At 41.0% G+C, this 20,265-nt stretch overlaps 1 protein-coding gene across 2 annotated transcripts in view; it reads right to left on the bottom strand.

Annotated features, from left to right (window-relative positions):
* TULP4 (TUB like protein 4) overlaps positions 1–20,265 on the bottom strand; it is a 95,254-nt gene that overhangs the window by 14,861 nt on the left and 60,128 nt on the right. For both annotated transcript variants that reach the window (XM_035108641.2, XM_035108643.2), the window contains exons 3-7: positions 12,624–12,752; positions 11,852–12,013; positions 5,321–5,501; positions 1,230–1,364; positions 257–423 (exon numbers count right to left, since the gene is read on the bottom strand). In XM_035108641.2, coding sequence (XP_034964532.2) covers positions 257–423; positions 1,230–1,364; positions 5,321–5,501; positions 11,852–12,013; positions 12,624–12,752 — 774 coding nt within the window. The remainder of the gene's footprint in view (positions 1–256; positions 424–1,229; positions 1,365–5,320; positions 5,502–11,851; positions 12,014–12,623; positions 12,753–20,265) is intronic.

Here is a 20,265-nt window from a genome sequence, read left to right as displayed (position 1 = left end):
AAGACATTTTGTTTTAAAATACAGATTTCTCCATTATTTTTCATCCTTCATAGAATATTATTGTAACTAATAGCATGGAATCAAAACTTATTTGTTGTGTGCGGAGAGACCTACATACAAAATTATCTAAATTACAGTGACCGTCATCCACTGGGCAAACCTCCCTTGATATAATATCCCCCCGCTAGCGGTTGTTTTTGTGGGCTGTATTCTCCCACGCTCCTGTTTCAATATCTCACTTCAGAGTAATCTTTACCTGCACAGGGGTCTCCAGGGTATAGATATGTTCTCCGTGAACATTGTAGAACTTGACCAGTGCACTTTTCAGAAAGGAAGCACCGCTGAGTTCAGCCAGCTGGCTTAGCTTTTCCATGCCTGCAACAGCCAGCAAGTCTCCCTGGGTGCACCACTGAGCCACTACATCTGAAATCACAAAGGGGAGGGGGAGGTTCACTTTACTATGCTTAGCAAATAGGCCCAATCCCACATACCCACGCTCAGTGAGCAGCCAGTGGAGGCAGCGGGGACCTCCACTGCTCCCCTGGCTAACCAAAACCACAGGTTACTGCCACTAATCGGGGGGTGGGGGGGTAAATCCCTCCACCTCCCTTTCCCTGCTAATTTCTACAAGCGGCAGCCCTGAGACTGAGGAGGAGGAAGCTGACAGGCCGTGCTACCTCCTGGTCTGGTTGTAAGCAAGGAGGCAGGCAGGTGGGGTCTGGCTAAAGGCAGGCTGAGGTTGGTGGAGCAAGCCTTCATTCAGTCTACCGACTGAAGCTACTGCTTCAACTGAATTAAACCTGAAGTTCCACTTTTAAGCCTTTTGAAACAGTGCCTCAAACTAAAATTACTTCAGAACCCGCCAGCCTTCCGGCTTTGGTTTCCTAAGGGTTTCTCAAAACCCTTGACGGTACAGAACAGAGGGGAGCAAAACAAAATTGGTCGTTGCCTAAAGCTGGAGGTTATTTTGAAAAGCACATGCTTCTCATTTGCTGCTGTCGAGCGCCAGAGAATGTAAGACAGGCTACCAGTTTATTTCAGAAGGAATCCCCTCGTTGAGGTGTGCTCTTTTCACCAGCAGGCGTCACTCTTGTTAGTGGAAATCGCTGCAGATGGATGTTGCGTTTCAAGAGACAGATGCTAAAATATTCATGTCAAAGCAATCAAGATCTAAAGCAGAAAATGAAGCGGTGGGAGCAGGGCAGGAAGACAAGTCTCCCTTTGCGTACCTTTCAACCCTGAGCGGATGATGGTAGGAGACAAGTCGTCATAGTTGTTCATTAAGCTAATGTCTCCTGATGTGAAGCTGACAGTGAGCAGCGGTTTGGTGTTCTGCACCAGAACTGGATATGCAGCTGGACCATCTGCAGGGTGGGGGAAAAAACTTTTAGGAAGAAGTTTGAACCAAGGTTCCCATCTCATCACCAGTTGTCTGTGCAAAGAGCTGTGACACTCAGGGGATGCTTTCCTACCCTGTCAAAGACTGTTAAGGAACAAACCCCACCCTCACGCCACAGCACTGGGGCATGGTCTCTGCAGTGTTATGCAAATGACACAATTCTTCTATTGTGCCCTCAGTGATCCTGCACAGTGGGAATATTTACATGTCCCTGGAGCTGTATGAGGAAAAGAATGGAGTCAGAAGCAACCATCCTGGCCCATAATGGGCGCAAACACAGAGGCAGTGCCAACCATGCTTGGAAATAAAAGGGTAGAGGGGCCTTCGTACAAAGAGTCTGTTCAGTTGGCACCTCTCTGTGATACCTAGCAATGTTCAACCTCTAAGCCAGGGGTAGCCAAGTGGCAGTTGTGGCCCAGACCTGGCCCTTGAAGTAGCACTACTATCACCTTATGAAAGTCTAGTCAAGGTGGGATTCAAAAAAGCAATTTGTTCACAGCTTTCTGTTGAAAGAAAAATAAGCAATGATTCACCATGTTCATTTCATAAAAAGTTTCTTGCTCTGCTGTCTTGTCCACATTCTCAAAAGCCAAGGGACTAATACCAATCTGACTCGAGATTTTTTTTCAAGAAACACGTCACCTCCTCAGCCCTCCAGATTGAAGACCTCATGGTACTGGACCAAGCATACTTCAGCTCTGTTAAGCCCTTACTGCTACATGACACAGACTTTAATATAGAAACTGGCCCTCCATTAGGACTGGACCCCAAAATGGGAGTCTGGAGCATCAGAATGGGCTTATCTATGTGCCCTGAGAGCACAAGTTGGCTAAACCCTATTCCATGCCATTACAAAAGAGAGTCTGGTTTCTACAAAATCATTCCTTCAGTGTTTAACTTCCTTTGTATATAATATTAAATTGCCTACAGCACCATCTGCAGCATTCACTATTTCATTCTCTGTTTTGTGTAACTAGCTTTGACAGAAGGTGCTGTTGTCCCGAGAGAAAGGCGCTCTCCAGGCACCAGTTAAGCACATTCTCACTAATTATAATTATCATAATCATAATCTGAAGAAGTGTGCATGCAAAATAAAAAACTTAGTTGGTCTTTAAGGTGCTGCTGGAAGGAATTTTTTTATTTTGTTTCGACTATGTCTCACTAATCATACATTAGGCTACATTCAGTTGTGAACGGATCCAAATGTTGCTATCCATGTGCTTATGTGTTAAAATGAGGTAGCTGAACTACAAGGAAATTGTGCTGTGGACGGCGACTTAAAAGCCAGCACCATATAATTGGTAGAGTTTAAAAGCCAGCACCATATTGGTATAGTTAAAAGTTAAAATTGGTATAGTTAAAAGCCAGCACCATATAATTGGTATACTTGTAGTTTTAGAAGTAAAATCCAATTAAGCCCCTCCTAGCCATGTATGTGAGTCAAAGGCATGTCTCCTTTGAAAGGTTTATGAAGAACAAGCGATACTTCATAAGGACACGTCATATCGGAATAATTATTAGAAGCTACCAAGCTCACCCACTCCTGATTGACTCAGCATCAACTACACACTAGCCTTCTTCACTCATCTAAAGGGATGCACCAGAAGTTACAATGTTCCTGTCTAGAACAGTAAACCAATCTTATAACAAACCTAATATGAACACTCTCATTAATCACACTCCGACAAAGGAAAACTGTAGCACAGTCCTCTAAGGACGTTGTGCATATTTGATTTACCCTCATGTATGCATGTATGCCATTGCAGGGAAGTGTCCTAAGCAGGCAAAAGGGTTGGTCAACAATAAGCCAGTCGCCACCCATACTGAGCGCATTGTAGGGCGTTTTTGCTCCTATTGTCCTAGAAGAGTGAGTGAGGAATGGAAGGGTCCCTGGCCCTTGCACCCAGACGCATGCTGCCCCAACCAATAAAAGGCAGGAACTCCAGATGCATGGAGAAAGACTTACTTCAGGTGCAACACAATTCAGAATAATCATTCTTCAGAAACCCATTTTGTACTCAGTCCCCACCCTATACACCCTGTGTTGAGCAAGAAAGGTCTGAAGGAGGCTTTTGCTTGTATTCACTTGAAGGTTGAGTAGAGCCCTCCTTGCAGTTGGGGAACCCTGATATTTCCCCTCAACATTTTCTCTCTTTGCAACGATGACACTCAGTAGGTCTTGAAGGTATGTCATGAAAGTCACATTCATGCAGTACATTTTCCCCAGTGTTGTTAACCTTCCTAAAAAAAAATGAAGGAAGTTTTCTCACGGAAACCAACGTTGTCAAAAATGTTTCTTTCTTACAGTTGCACCTGAAGTGGACCCAGAATTGCAAATGTGATGCTAATTCACAGTCAACTTTGTTTCATGCAAGCTTTTACCGTGTTTCTCCGAAAATAAGACACCGTCTTATATTTATTTTTCCTCAAAAAACCACACTATGGCTTATTTTCAGGGGATGTCTTATGTTTTTTCCTCCTCCTCCTGCTGTGGCCGGCATTGCTGCTGCGCCTATCACTATGTCTTATTTTCAGGGTATGGCTTATATTCCTTGAATACTTAAAAATCCTGCTATGGCTTACTTTATGGCTACGTCTTATTTTTGGAGAAACAGGGTAAACTAATTTTGTTTTGGTTGTGCATTTTTTTCTGATGTAGAAAGTGTAGATGTAGTCTGTTCTATCTTGCTTCTTGCTCCATTATTAAAAGTCACACATCAAATATGGAGTTTATTCTTTTAACTAGGGGCAGCAGGTCATTCACTGGAGAAGAAAAATGTCTTCTTAGATCCTCCTTTTGATTAAGTAATATACAAGTGCACAATAACTTAATCTCTATTTGATCTGAACATCTTTTGCACCATATCTGTTTTTCTTGCATTAAGAAATAAAGGAAAGGAGGCTTCTTACATTCATCTTATTTTTTAAAATATATAACATAGCAAGAAGAAAACAAGTAATTTAAGGATGTCAAGGGGAAGCTACATTCTTTGGGATTACTATACAGTGGTACCTCGACTTACGAACGACTCGACAACCAAATTTTTTGACTTACGAATGGGGCTAAGTCGAATGTCTTACGAATGTCTCAACATCCGGGGGGGAAACGCGGCGGTTTTAGATACGGATTTTTCGACTTACGAATTTTTAGATAGGGTTGCTTCGACTTACGAATTTTTCCGTTTCCAATGCATTCCTATGGGAAATCATGTTTCCAATGGTGTTTTTCAACTTACAAATTTTTCGACTTATGAAGGTGCCTTCGGAACCGATTAAATTTGAAAGTTGGAGGCACCACTGTATTCTACAAAGTATTGGTAACTGCAGATAAACCATAAAGGATATCATGGCTGTTTAGTGTACTGTGCAAAACTTGATGTCTTGTTAATAGCAATTGCATGATGCTAATGACATTAAAAGCACTGTCAATACAAACATGCTGTACATGTGAGGTTTACCAATGCAGTCTGAATCTTCATTGGATTTGAGGTTTTCCATGAAATTGTTTTAATTACTTGTTTATATACGGAATTGTTTTTACTGTTTTTATATATGGAATTGTACTTAAAGGTTTTCAGTATTGATGTTATTATTGTTGATCGCTCTGAGATGTTTTGAAGGAAGCAATTAACAAATGGAATTAAATGAATGAATGAATCATTCTCACTATAGTCCTTGGCTGCATCATTTCAATCTGCAGCTGCAGGCTTACACAACCAAATGCTCAGAATAACAATACATCCCTCTTCATAGAAAACCAGACAACAGGGACAAGAGTTCTAGCCTACCCTTCGATGTGGAGTTTTTCAATGCGATTTTTTTTCCTATGGAAGGGCATTCAGGCATGTCACACAACTTTTCAGTGAAAAGTAGGCCACAGACATTCAATGAACAACAACAAAAAAATGGAGGCAAAGTGACCTTGAGGTGGGGAGTAGTCATCTGAATCAGTGTCACTCTCACTACTATCTTCCACCAAAAAGCTCGGGTAATTCCAGGACATGCTCAGGATGCCATCAGATTCATGAAGGAGAACATGTGCCAGCATTCGGCCATGGCAATCCATGACAATAACCTGACCATCAGCAGTGCCAAAGAGGACCTGGCAAAATAAGAAAGAATCATAGTTAACAATAATGTAAATGCGATTAAAAATAAAAACAGGCTGGAGAAGACAGTTCTCTATTATCATATTTCAAGTAATCTGAAATGCTAAACTGCCCACATCCACAATGAATACAAGACAAAGCAAACAGCTATTAAAAATATATATCCTTATCCAGTCAGGAATAAGTGGAGTTCCTGATTCCAAAAATGCAGAATCCCCACTAAATTCTCTGTTAGGATTATGGGCAATACTGGGTACCATGTCATATCTACTACTCTTCCACAAATGCCATCATGACTGAAGCCCTCATCTTCTTCATCCCTGCCATTTCTCCTGCTCTTTTCCACAAACTGGCTTCTTTTTTCCTTTCCAATTCCACATCCCCATCTGTCCTGTGGTCATCCTATAGCTAACCCCACCCCCACCCCATACTAGCTTGAAAAATTAGTTATAAAATATTGACTTTTGGTTTCCAGATTACAGAAAAACCTTCCTTAAATATATCAGCATAAACCCAACTGGGTTTATAGAAAATAGGTCCTTGAAATCAAATATTTAAAGAACATGAGACATCATCAAAACGATTAAAAAGAAAGAACACCAACAGTATTGTCCTTGATGCAGACAAAGCATATGATATGTTAGAGTGGGCTTATCTAATAGAATATTTAAACTGATTTGGCTTTGAAAAGAATTTAGATATTATTGCCTCTTGTTGGCATCATTGTTCATTATCTCAGTTGAATTTTAGCAGATGTAATTAGGCAACATGAACAAATTAAAGTATTAAGATTTGTTAATGTAGAGCATAAAACCAGCCTATCTGCAGATAACATAGCAGCTTTTTATGACATTTGTTAATTTATTAGCATACAAAAATATGGATAAATTGTCAGATTTAGTATACAGTAATATTGAAATCCTGCATTTCTTTTTTAAGAAAAGGGAATAGTTGGTTGGGAAAGATTAACTGGAAGAAGGAGGAAATTCAGTATTGAGTGATAAATATTCATACAGAATATAGCAACAACTTTATACCTCTAATAAAACCAATGCAGGAATATGTTTAAAATTTCTAAAACTTGAAAATGTCCCCATACTGGGGAGCATAAATGATGCAAAAATGATACAACACTGCTGCAATTATTTTAACTGTCATCCAGAAGCAATTTACAGATAGTTGCAAATTACAAACATGATGGGATGCTGGACCAATGAGTACTCAACCATCGAAGACCAATGTGGATACCTGTCCCTGGAGCAAAATTGGCAAAAAAACAATGTGAATCAATCAGGTGGAACTAGAGCATTATAACACAGGTGGAAAAGCAATGTGTTACAAGCCTGGCAGCAACAAATAAAGGAAAGTTTCCACCTAAATACAGAATGGAGGAGGCAAGGCTTTTGTGTTGTTTAAAATAGCAGTTAGCAAACAGCCAAGGTACATCATCTAAGATAAGGCTGACTGTAACCTACAGATATCTTCCCCTTGGGCATGTTTTGTTCCCTGATGTATTGAACAAGCTCTGGCTTGCACATTTTGGCAGGTTATAGAAGACACACAACATAATCCAGTAAAGGGCAAATGCATTAAGAGCATCATGCCTGGAAAACTAAACTGCCCTACAATCTTAGTCACGCATACTTCCATTTCAGTTCCAGTCCACTAATGTTAAAGGGCCCTCTTTCACATGAACATTTTTAGGATTCGTTTATGCAGTACGGTTGATTGGGAATCTGAATATATTCCAGAGGCTTGCTCATTCTGTTTAAGGAAATGAAGAGCACTGACTAAACTCCCATTACATTATGTTCAATCATTACTGCAGCAAAAAACTAAATTCAACCACTGCTGAGAAATCATAGAGGATTCTTTTACAAAGGTGTCAGTGTGGAAAACTGCTAACTAGCAGGTTCCAAGAGTTATCAGTATAGAATTGCTGGTATGGTTAGTGTGACACCTATGTTTTCTATTTTAGGAGCTTACTATTTTTGCCTGGTTTGTTTTAATTATATGTTTTAAATGAGCTTGGAAGGTTATTTGGATCCTGCCATGTTATGTCGACTGCTTTAGGGAACCTTATGGATCAAAAAGATGGGATTGTGCAATCCTATGCAAACTTAGATGGAGGAAAGCCCCACTGAGCACAGTACAACTAACTCCAGAGGAAGCACACATAGGATTGCACTGTAAGTCAATCAAATTTTAAGAAAACAAGAAATAAATGTGAAGTTCTTAGTTTGCAGCCATTCTGACAGGAACATTTCACATTCTATATCTCTGCCTCTGCTTAGTCATTCAACACAACAAGGCCATTGACAAAAGCGTGCTGTCCTTGGTCAGTGATCCAAATGGCAGCTATATTGTGTAAGCTGCCTACCTCTTCAGTGCTTTGCCTGTTAAAAGATGAGGCTTTGGCTGATTGGAGGTTTTTAATAACTTGCAGACAGCTGTGCCTTCTAGATCAGCTGTGCCTTCTCTTCCCTGCCTGCCTTCCCCCGGCCAGAGGCATAATTATTAGGGATGGTGGAGAAAATCCACAGATGAAGAATACTTGCTCACAATCAAATGCCACTTGGAAAAAGGCACTCCTTGGAAAGGAGACAGTAAGTGAAAACCACATCTGTTTTGTCAGAGGTATAATGGCAAAAGGCTTAAAGGGAATCTCTGTTTGCTTCCATTCACCCATTTGGCCATTTATTAGTATAGTCAGACCAGAAAATGACTTTACAGTCTTCACAACAGTCCTTTCACTATCCCAGGTACAGAAACTATTACTAACTGATTAAAGCCCAAAGCACACCTTCAAATCAAAGCAGCATGTCCAGGCTTAGGCCCCAGGCAGATGTACCTCAAATCAAGAGTGTGAGTTCTCCAGCTTTAGAGTCCCTGAAAATTCAATATTGGAAAGGGATTTTTATTCTTTTAGACTACTACCAGGTATGACTTGAGAGCAGCTGGGGCAGCAGATGAGCTGCATAAACCTTTTCAAGGCAATTTAAAAAACAAAACATAAACCACCCAGATTTTCATATTGAAAACCTGCTCTTTTTCTAGGTTTAAATGGTTGCAGATCCTTTTTGCACCAAAAGTCTTACAGCTTTTCATCAGTACTATAATCTCAAATTCTTGGGAGAGTGTGAGAGACACTCTGAACCTACTGGTTGGATTGTATGTTTAAAAAAAGGCTTTCCTCCTCTTTAGGAGAGTGTATATTAATCCTGATTGATAAGTGACTTAATTGCTTTGCTTGACTGTTATATGTAAATCTAGGGTTGCCAGACTCAATAGAGGACAGGACTTCTGTGCCTTTAATTGCCCTGCTGTCTTTTGAGTCTGGAAACCTTAAAGAGAAACCAGCAGACCCTTTGCTTGGAAATTAAACAAAGGGTCTGCTGGTTTCTCTTTAAGGTTTCCAGACTCAAAAGAGAGCAGGGCAATTAAAGGCACAGAAGTCCTGTCCTCTACTGAGTCTGGCAGCCCTATGTAAATCCACTATCACCCCCATGGTATTTATACAGGACACAGAATGCACTATACTGATCTGACAAGAACCACTGAACTCCTCAGTTACTGGTTCCCTATTTAAAAGAAAGTTTTATGCTTTACTTCAAAGCAATCCCAGAAAAAACATATTTGGCTGATGACAAGAGTAAAGCTCTGCCAAGGCAGCAGTGATTTTCTTGACTCAGAGTCCAATCCTATACATGTCCCACTGAGTTCAATGGACTGCAATCTTTTTACACAGGATCTATTAACCATTTCACAGAAACTCATAAAACAGGTGACTGAGCAAGAAGCTAAGCAGTGTTGTCTGTTTCCATAATTTATAACTATATAAAAGCAGGCAGGTCTCACTAAAAGGTAAGCCTTCTATATATAGAAAGAAAGTCACGTATTACGTCCAAAAAGAGCAGCAATGGAATATAAAACATTCATAAAGCTCTTAGCATGAGCACCCAGAGGTCATTAATTTTAAATGCTAAGGCTAACAAGAAAACCTGAAGTAATTCTAAAAATAGCCCAAAATATTATATGCTGGGATGTTTTGTTTATACAACAAGAGACTCATACGATATGAGCTCAAGTATTCTTCCCTTGTTATATCTGAACTCCCTGAATTGCACTGTTATTGGTTATACTGCTCTATTTTACACCGGCAATTTAGTCATTGACTCCATTCCATGCAACATTAAATGTACTGCCTAATTAATTAAAAGCGTTCTGCTTGCTACCGGTATTTTGTGTAGTCCTAAGAATCAGAAATGTAATAAACATAGGGGATCGAAGAATGCTTTTGGAGTTACAGCTTGCAAACTATGGTGTTCGTATTTCTTGGCATTTTCAGAGAACAACTTTGAAAATAGGTCTAAGCCACCATATGGGGGGGGTGGGGTAATGGCTTCCAGGTAGCAAGCTGTTGGATATCTTCTAATGTTGTTGCTTGATAGCTGAACCCTGGCCTAGATATTTTAAGGGCTCTGGCCGAAGAAGGTTCATGCTGAGGACGTATCTCGGAAAATCAGAGGGCATTTCCACCCTCCCCATATCGATTAACAAAGAGCACAATGCAATCTTATAATGTCAACCATGTGGTGTTAGGAACTGTGGAGTTGGCATCCCAAGAAAATTTTGTTGAAAGGTCTAGGTGAGCAGTTTCTGTGTAATGTTTGAGTAAGCTATGGCCATGTTGCTGCCTTTGTATATCAAATCTCACCTCACCCCACTCTCTAACAGAATATAGCATATTCTGACTAAAATAATAACTTTAAAAAATCGCCTGCCTTCAGCTGTGGCTTCATCTGGCCAAGCAGCAGCTGCACTGCCTTCCTTTCTGTGGCTGAGTTTGCGATCAACCTCCAAGACACATGTGGTGTTTTAGCATCAGCAGAACAAGGAAACAAGGCCTTACTAAAAAAAAGTATTTTGCTTTGTGACAGGATTTCAAATGCTATCAGCTTTCTCCTGATTTTTTTATTTTAGGCAGCAGAAGCTGCGGCGAGCTCTCTGTAAGCAAAAGAGAAGTAAAAATGAGAGAGAGAGCAGAGAAGCAAGCCTATGTTTCAGTCAGGAAAGTTGATACTAAAAACTGAACAGCAACTGCAGGTTAGCAATTAAGCAATACAACTGGGAGCCCGCAGATCTGTGTTCTGACCCCAGCCTTTTCATTTAAATGTGGCCACTGAAGTCAATGAGAACTTTCTTATCAGCTCCAATGAGATTTGAACTGGTTCATCCCAGGGAGATTTTTTAAGCAAAGCAAGCAATTTCTCTTTCTCTTTTCCCTCAACATCAAAATGAGCAGCTGAGAAGGTGCACCTTAGCAAGAGTGGCATGAAGATAATTAATTCCCTCTTCAAAATGATACGAGACCCACAGAGAGAGCTAAATGTTAAGTGTTAGTATAATATTTCATTAACACTTCATTATGGAATTCTGCATTTGGTTTAGATTGACTGGTTTCTGAAATAGAACACCCTGAACTGGTTTTGAGATTAGGAATTCACAAATGCATTTGCTAGCTCACCTGGGGTGAGCATGTCTTTTAAGGCATGGTTTGGTATGCACAAAGGAAGAGATGAGCAGAGGCTCATTTCTGACCCCAAGGTGAGCTTCCCTCCTTGAATCTGTGCTGAGAATGTGTTAACCCTTTTCCTGCCTGCCTATTCTATCCTCAGACACTTTCTTTCCCCCAGTAGGGGAAGGTAGGATGCTGCAGCAATTACCAAGCTCAGGACTGGATTGGGTTGACTGCATTTGAAAACAATGCTACTGCTCATCAAATATGTCTACTACTGAAGGTGCTCTCAAGCAGTTTTCAAGCATTTTAATACAGTGGTGCCTCGCTAGACGAATTTAATTCGTTCCACAGGTCAATTCTTATAATGAAAAATTTGTCTAGCGAATCCCATAGGAATGCATTGATTTTTTTTTAAATTGCCCATAGGAATGCATTAATTGAATTTCAATGCATTCCTATGGGAAACCGCGATTCGCTAGACGAATTTTTCGTAAAACAAATTCGTCTAGTGAGGCAACCTCCGCTAGAAAAATCCTTTCTTTAAGCGAAAATTTCGTCTTACAGGGCGTTTGTTAAGCGAGGCACCACTGTACTTGATATACATATGACTGGAAGGGTGTGTGTGTGTGTATGTAGCCATGTGATTTGAATTACCACTGAACACTTGTGTAGCTTGGCATCAAGAGTGTGTAAGTCACACAGCTAAATTAATCTACCATCTTCCTGTCCTGTGTGCAGCAGGAAGGTGCTTACCGATTAAAGCATGGTCAACCCTGACATACACACAGAGAGTGGCAATATTTGTTTTCAAAGCAACCTTACCTGTAGATCATCAGGAGTCCATATGCCACAGGTGATCTGACTCTCCAGGTTAATCTCTGAAGACCAATGTCTCTGTCCACTGACTGATCCAACGAGCACAAACCCATCTCTATAGGAGATCAGTGCTTGTGTTCCATCATGGCTCCATGTAAAGTCACTCACCTTAAAACACACAGAGACAAGAAGAGGCTAGAACATTATTCTGACAATGCAGCCCATATCTAAAAGAAACAGCTCCCTATAGAAGCAAATGAGACTAGAATCAATTGGCGCCAATATGTTTAGCAGGTTCTGGTTAAGTGGCTCGTGTGCCCCCCCTTTTCTTTTACAAGAAGTTAACAGAAGTTTGGCCAACAAGCAGGGAACATTAATGCCAGAGCATCTGCTGCTGCCACCATCTTGAATTTCAGATTTTCAAACCATGCTATAAAAAGTTTTTAAAAAAATAAAATGAAGTGCAATCCAGACAAGGGTGGTATCCAGGTATAAAAAGTTCTGCTGGTGCAACTGGGTTCATGTAGTACATAGAAGAGGGGGAGCACCTCACCACAACCCCTACCTTGTGTAACGTCTAGTCTGCGGAAGAGTTCTGAATAATTCAAAAATGTGCTCTCTATCTTGTGATGTTTTTGTCGGTGCTAATAAAAGTATTGCCCAACTATGGATTTTTGAGTTCAATTAAAATGCTGCTCTAACAATTGCTCTTTCCACACAGAGTGAGAACTTTAGTGGTCTTTCTTTAAAAGGAAAAAAGGAAGGAGGGGATACTAACCTGTGCCCCACGGTCATTCACAAGTTCCACAGACCATCTGCCTTCATACTGAATCCAAACAAATATTCCACCGTCTGCATCGCAAGTTGCCAGCTTCTGGAATGGTTCGTTCCATCTTACCAGTACCACCTAAGAAGATTCCAGAAAACAGAACTTTTTCCCAAGATTCTATACAAGGTTCCAACATGCAGCTCACTTGAAATTTCATTATCTGATATAGCAAAAATATATTGCCATGCTTAAATTATAAATTAAGGCTACAAAAATTAGAAATCTTCAGCCGATGAGGCTTCTCTTTAAGAACAGCAGGATGTGTTTCATTGCTGCCATACAGTAAAAGCAACTGAGAATCTTCATGGGCACACTTTACTGAAACCAAGGACTTTTAAGTCCAGCTCTCTCCAATGTTTTCAAATGGAAACAAATCAAGTTCCTAAAAGGTTGTCAGCTTTCTCTAGGTTGTAAAACACAGCTGTGCTCTCTGAGATCTGCACACACCGTGTTTCCCCCTTTTTAAGACACCGTCTTATAACTTTTTTCCTCAAAAAAACACAGGGTGGCTTACTTTCGGTGGGATGTCTTATTTTTTAATTACTGGTACGGTTTTTACGGCTCAGGGCGCTGGCTCAGGGCGCTGCTGTGCTCTCTTGAGTGCTCAGCACTGCAGCAGCCACCGGTTCCGGGCGGCGGGGCAGCAGGCGTCCTTGGCCAGGCCAGGCGGAGGCCACTGGCTCAGGCGCTCCCCCCCCCCGCCGCTGCAGGGTGCTCCAAGCTCCTTGGCTGGGCCAGGCAAGGAAGAAGCAGTGAGCCCAGCGGTGGTGGCAAGCGGTGGTGGCAAGCGGAGCACGGGGATGCAGCCAGCAAGGCGGGAGCGCGATCAGCTGTTAAGCAGAGCTCTTGGCCGCATGGGGTGACTTTGTGAGTGGAGGTGCCTGTGGGGGTTGGTTTCCATGGCGCGGAAGTATGGCTTATTTTGGGGGTATGTCTTATATTTCTCAAATGCTTAAAAACCCTGCCATGGCTTACTTTATGACTATGTATTAAAAAGGGGGAAACAGGGACATTTGTTGACCTGGCTGAACAAAACACACATGAAACCTCTCTCTGACAGAGTGCAGACTTTGGTGGGAGTGGAAGGTTCTTGTGCAACAAGTTTGTGGAGATCTAGAGAGATGGCCGTTTCTTGAAAGGATTAATGTGCTTGGAGTCATGGGCCTTTCCAGAGATCAAAGCTGTTTGATGTAAAAAGCTTGAACAGGGCCCAACAACACGGCACCTCCTCTTCTCCCTCATGAAGTCTAGCAGTCCAAAATGGTGTCATTCCACTTTCACGTTCCCCTGTTCCACTTCACTAGTGGGTACTCACAGGGGCAGGGAAACTTTCAGTGCAATGACATGATGTCACTAGTTTGGGATTACCAGGTGAAATGAGAAGGAATATGAAAGTAGCAGCCACACAACTCTTGTGATGTCTAGTATCAGCCATGGCCCTGCTGCACTGTTAGCTACCAGCCATCAGATGGACCCTGCCTCTAGCTGTAGAGGAATCTGTTTGACTAATAACCACTGACAGATCTATGCAATCGATTAATATTTTACTATATAAAAAACAGCCACACTAATGTCAGTTACCATACAGACCAGAAGCACATTTCAAAAGTCAATTATGGAGTATAGGAAGAATTTATATTTGGTGTCCCTGAAACTACCCCCAATCAACTTTTCTGGGTTGCTCTAAATCTTTAGAAGCGTGAAGAAGTGCTAGAGAAGGGGACAGCCAAAAATGTCTACCAGTTGATCTGGTTATAGTCAGCCACTTCATAAACTAGTGACTGATATAGGAGAACCCAACCATACAATAAGGGTGAGGAACATAATCTGCCCTGTCTTTAAGATGCTATAAGACTCTTAACTTATGTTATGTTGTTTTAAATTCATATGCGCTGAAGACTTAAGATAGTATCTTCTGAGTATTTACAATGCACTCATGAATCAATGCATCGTTTCCAGAAAGCATGACAATGCTCCCAACAAAGTATCATGACAGCTATTTGGATTGTTATGCATTTAGCTTGTTGGGTGAACGTTTTGCCTTGTTTTATGCACCAGGATCTTTGCTTGTAACCCAGGGATGACTAAGGAGGCATGTCCTGATGCAGTGTCAGTTTCACTCTGCAGCTTTAAGTGAATTCTGCCTGCTAGCTAACAAGGGCATCCCACCGTATAGCTAGCAATGTTGCACAATTTTGTCAGGAAGAGAGAGATGCACTCTCTCATGTGCTGCCCCTGTTTACAGGAGAAGCAAGGAAACCATTGCAATATTGTTGCTATGAACTGTTCTGCAGTTGGGCGGAAAAGCTGCCAGAACAACTCCATCCCACATATGCATAATAAGCTCACATTATGCATTTCCACACCATGCCTTTCACTGTTTCCTACAGGCAGGCAAATACCGCCATCACCCCAAAGTAACTGCCTCCTCGGTCCCTGGGGTGAAATGAAGCCACACCATGACAGCACGTACCCATGACATCCACAACAGTATCAAGGAGGAGGTGAAGAAAACATCTTGTTTGCTACCTGGAAAAGCACAGCATGAACTTGGTTTTTCTCTCTCAAATAAAACTCAATGCCTGCACAATTCCTATTTGCTAACTAAGGTTGTGGGTGGCTGGGCATTTTGAAAAATAGAGCCTTTTAATACCTGATAAAAGAGAAAGTAATGGGACATTTGACAGATACAATAAAGAAAACTGCAGGGAGGAAATAATGCAGAGATTATAAGATACTCACTCAGCTCTCATGTTACAATCCTTATCTGATACCAAAATAAGCCAATACATTCAATAGCTGCTCCACAAAGGCTGATTCTTGTAATATTTACTTATTTTTCAGGCTACATGTAATTGCCACCTGCTGAAAAGTGTCAGAACTCTAGACTCTAAGATGTCAAGTCTTGCCAGGTCTAAACTGGATTGTTAAAGATACCTGATGCCTTTTCCCTGAATCCTTTCTTGGTACTGAAGTATGAAATCAATGATAGACCCCAGGATCTTCAGGATTTCAGGGACGCCCCATAAGTTGCCAAAATTCGGTGCACCCCTTCATCAGCCTCTCGCCTTCCATTCTACACCATATTCATGGTGCGCCCCCAGCTCTGCAATGTAATTCCAATTCTGATGAAATCGAGAGGCATGGCGGCAGAGGAAATCTAGTAGAATGATCTATCTGTAGTGTCTAAAGGCCACAGTGTATCAAAGAAGGGAAAGTCTGATTCACACATAGATCTAGTGTGCATGTTCCATGTGCAGTGGAGCCCAGCAGTGGAGCCTCCCTCCCCCAACTTTGGGCACAACACTTTATGTAACCAAGGGCCTGTGTGCATAAATTTGCATGCAAGCTTGTAGTTAACCTACTGCTTTAAACAAATAAAACAAGCAGGTATCAGCATATTGCATGGGCAGAGCATACTTCCTTACGAAAGTGCCCATGTAGGCTCCAGGTCATACAAGGCATTTCACATGTGGCGTACAGGCTGAGGCCATTTAACTTCTACATCAGCCACTTTTTCTCTAAAGTTGTAAGAGCCTCTTGGAGGAACAACAACAACAACAACAACAACAACAACAACAAAATACATTAATATTCAACAGGTAAACAACAACAACAACAACAAATACATTAATATTCAACAGGTAAACATTTGTGAACCAGCCCCCAGACTCCTACAATGAGCCCCACAAGCCCTTTCAACAAAGCATACAGCACACCAGCAAAGCCATTACTGATTATTTGATGACACGTCCATCACTAAGCATCACTGCAGGACCACAAAACTGAGAGGAGGGTAAGCTCCAGCCCAGAAGGAAAGTGGAGTAATTCAATAATAGCTTTATCATTATTATTATTATTATTATTATTATTATTATTTCATTATCACTTTTGTGGTGAAGGGGTGGAAGTGGTAGATGCATTACTGAAAAAGACATGTGCTTAGGCTGAGTCAACGTCAATCTGTGTCAGCCAAATAACTACAGGACAACAGATGGCTAAAATGGGTGTTTTTCAGAACGCCCCCAGAAAAATTAGCATAAAATACTGTCCCATATCGGTGGAGAATTGAGCAGCATCCAAAAATCAACATAGATTTTCTACAAAACACTCTTCATGGAGACATAAATTCTGTTCACTTGCCATCATCTGCTCTACTCGGTTCCAACTGAACAGTCCAATGGATGGGATTATTGACTCCCCCTCCCCCAAATTCTAAAGATATGTTTAATTGAGATGTACAATGACACATGTCCAATGCTATTGCCTATTGCAACCTCTTTCTCTTCTCTTAATTCAAGTCCGGGAGGTCTTTGCCGAGATTGCTTGTTTATTTCATTCTCATAATAGCTACTCTTTCTTTAGATATTTGTATTAGTTGTTGACACTTTCTGAAGCAGATTCCAGTTTAAATGTTCTTAATATTTCTCCATCTTTGAATATATGGACTAATTTACATGGCCCATCTTAAACACGGATTTTGATTGATTGATGCTAAAATACCGTAAGCTTCTAAGTGGTTTATATGCATATAAACCAATGACATCAACATTAAAACATTAAACTCCTTAACTTAAATACACAATAAAACAAGCGTTAAAAACATTAAAATATAAACATCATCTCTATATCTACATCTACGTATCTATTGTGTAGCATTTAAAGCAGATTGTCTTACAGAATCTAATCATGCCATGCCATGGGAAAAGGTGACTTGCAAATGGCCCAATGAAATGAGCAAAACCGTATGTTCCAAAATAATTCTGAAAGGAAAGGGCAGTGGGGGAGGAGCCTGAGAATGTGAGCCAGTAGGAATGGATGGAAAATATTTTCCTAATTTTCCTCCTGCCATTTTCCATTGGCCAGTGAAGACCTTTGTTTTACTGGCAGGCTTTTGCTGCACCATCTCAGGTAAAGGGTCTGTGTTGAGGGCTGGTTTTTATCTGCCACACTTTGGATTTTGTTGATATGACTTGTGATTTTCACCCATATCATCTGCCCATATCAGTATCACAGCCAGATGGGTGGGGTACTATTAGTAGTAGTAGTAGCAGCAGCAGCAGCATTATTAGTAGTTTTAGTATTTAAAAGCATTACTGCCTCTGATCATGGAGACAGAGCATAGCCCTCATAGCCATTTTATTTCTAGCAAAATCAGTCTCTCATACTGCAAATGCAGAGGTCATATGAGAGCATCACTTAAATGCTGAGTCATTCTAAACTGTCACAAACACTCACATGCCTTACTTCTTCACCTTTTCCTATTGGCTAAACAAGTTTGAATGCTCGATCAATGCTTGTCAATTCTCCCAGACTTCATTGACTGGGAATCATTTATCAGCTTCTGCACAAAAGCAAATCGCATGCATGAAAGACAACACAGAATATACAGTATTATCCTTCAGGAAACAGCATTCATATGTTAGAGGAATGGTGGGGGGGTATCCTTTAACGACCTTCAACAACTGGAAGCAAAGGAACAAAAACTGTCACTGACAAGTTCCACTCAGAGTGACAGCAGTGCAGTTGCTTGCAAACCCCGAAGGCTGCACTGGACAATGGCCTCCAGTTGAACTCATATTTCAGACACTTCATCTTATGTTTATAGTTTTACTTGGAGAAGATGAATTATTCTGCCAATTACTGTCATCTTTGGTTTCTTCCTCTAAAGAGCAGATAATAAATTATGCACATATTATCGCAACATGGGAGATAAGGAGTTTTAAAGCTAAATGCTGCAATTAAAATATGTTTTAAGAGCTATTCGATTAGAAATATTTATTGGATTGTTTGCTTTTTCCCTTTCTCCGCCCTCTCTGGAAAAAAAAAATCAATAAAAATGAGATTTCTTTATTCACTGCAGGGAGCTATCTACTGTGGAAGTTGAACAGAAATGAAGCTTTGGTGACCTATTTATGATCAGAGTTTATGATGCTGAATATTACAGAAACAATTCTATTTCAGCTGGTCAGTGGGATTAATTTCAACCTAATAAATAATCAAAGGTGTGCAGGTTGTGTGACTTCTTCTGTGAAACCTTTTTTTAATTTACCCAGGCCTTTTAGATGCCTTGATTTTATTTCTGTCCTATCCTTTCTGACTACTGTGCTTTTTTGACTTCATACTTATTGTTTAAGCGTTTTGGCATTATTATTTAGGAAAATTTTGCATATTTTCCATAGGTCTTTTATTGGTTGTTTGTTTGAGCTGTTTTGGGCACAAATCTTAATGGAAAATAATGGCATCAATTTTGCCATGCCAACAACAAAGAAAGAACTGGATGATTGTGGCTGACTTGTAGCAGAACGTGATCACAAAAGATAGCCGCTATCCTGTTGTAAATTCTACAAGCATTGAGTTCTGTTCAGTTCTGGGTTTTCCTTCAACATCTAGACCAGATGGGGGCTGTGGGAGCAGGATGGGGAGAGGGAGAGGATGTCCTGTCTTAATTTGATGGCTTCATCGAATACCCCATTGTCAGGGTTGTTAAGTGGGTAACAAGTGGGTAACATGTCAGGATTGCCTATGGGGAACCCAGTCCAAATGAAGGTTACTGGTGTCGGGTCAGCTGGGGGCAGGAACAGTCCACAGGCATAATGCAGGAACAAATCCAGCCCGTCTCTCCCATCAGCGATCAACGTGCAGCCCTAGGGAGTTCCGATAGCCCTTCCTGACGATTTATCTTGGAGACTCATGTCTTGGAGACACTGATTCAGAGTCCAGCAGAGATAAAACGCAGATGGAGCCAGGCTGAGGTTGTGTACTAAAAGCTACTTTATTAAGCGTAAGGCAGAACAAAATAAAACATGTCTCCTCTCGCTGAAAGAAGTCCAAAGGAGAAGAAAAGCAAACGGAAACAGAATACAGCAAACATCCGCTCCCGTGATTCCAACAATCTTTGCTGGAATGCATAACACAGGCATGTGACCTGCACAGTGAGAGGAATAGAAACCTCCCAAAGCGGCTTTGAGTAAGTGATGAAAGTGAGAAGTAAGGCACTGTCTATGAACCTAACCTACCTCGCAGGGTTGTCATGAAGGCAAAATGGGGAAAAAATGAAATTAGAAACATGGTCATGTGGTTTAGGCTGTTTCTCTTGTAGGATTTAGCTTTGTGCTCATAACCTGTCGTCTTTTGCAGCTTTCCCTTTTGGAAGCAGGAAAAAAAACCTATTCCAACTGCAGAGTAGAAAAGTGGAAGACATTTCTTTTTTCACAGTTATGATGAGCAAATCAGCTTGCTCATGAAACGTGTATGTCAGTTCATCATGTGTTTACTTTCCTCTTGTAGCAGAAAAAAGAAAAAGGTGAGTTATAAAAGTATGAAACCTGTATATTTCAGAAGAATCCTGAAGGGGATTCTTTGGAGCGAGATATGTACCTATTTCCTGCCTCAGAACAATGGCTTGCCTCCTGAGCATTTGGAAAGTGACAGAGGAAAAAACCTGCTGAAAGAATGAATTATATTTAGACAAGTGAGACCATACCTTTCCTCTCATTATCCTCCCAGTACAGTACTATTTTCCTCCCTCCTGTCATGTTAAAAAAAAAGCCTTCCCCCAGGCAACTGGCTGCTCCCTTTCAGGCATTCA

Source organism: Zootoca vivipara, chromosome 3, assembly GCF_963506605.1.
Source record: "Zootoca vivipara chromosome 3, rZooViv1.1, whole genome shotgun sequence".
In the NCBI taxonomy this organism is placed as follows: domain Eukaryota; kingdom Metazoa; phylum Chordata; class Lepidosauria; order Squamata; family Lacertidae; genus Zootoca; species Zootoca vivipara.
The sequence above is the reverse complement of the archived record's forward strand: the minus strand, read 5'-3'. Positions and strand labels throughout refer to the sequence as shown.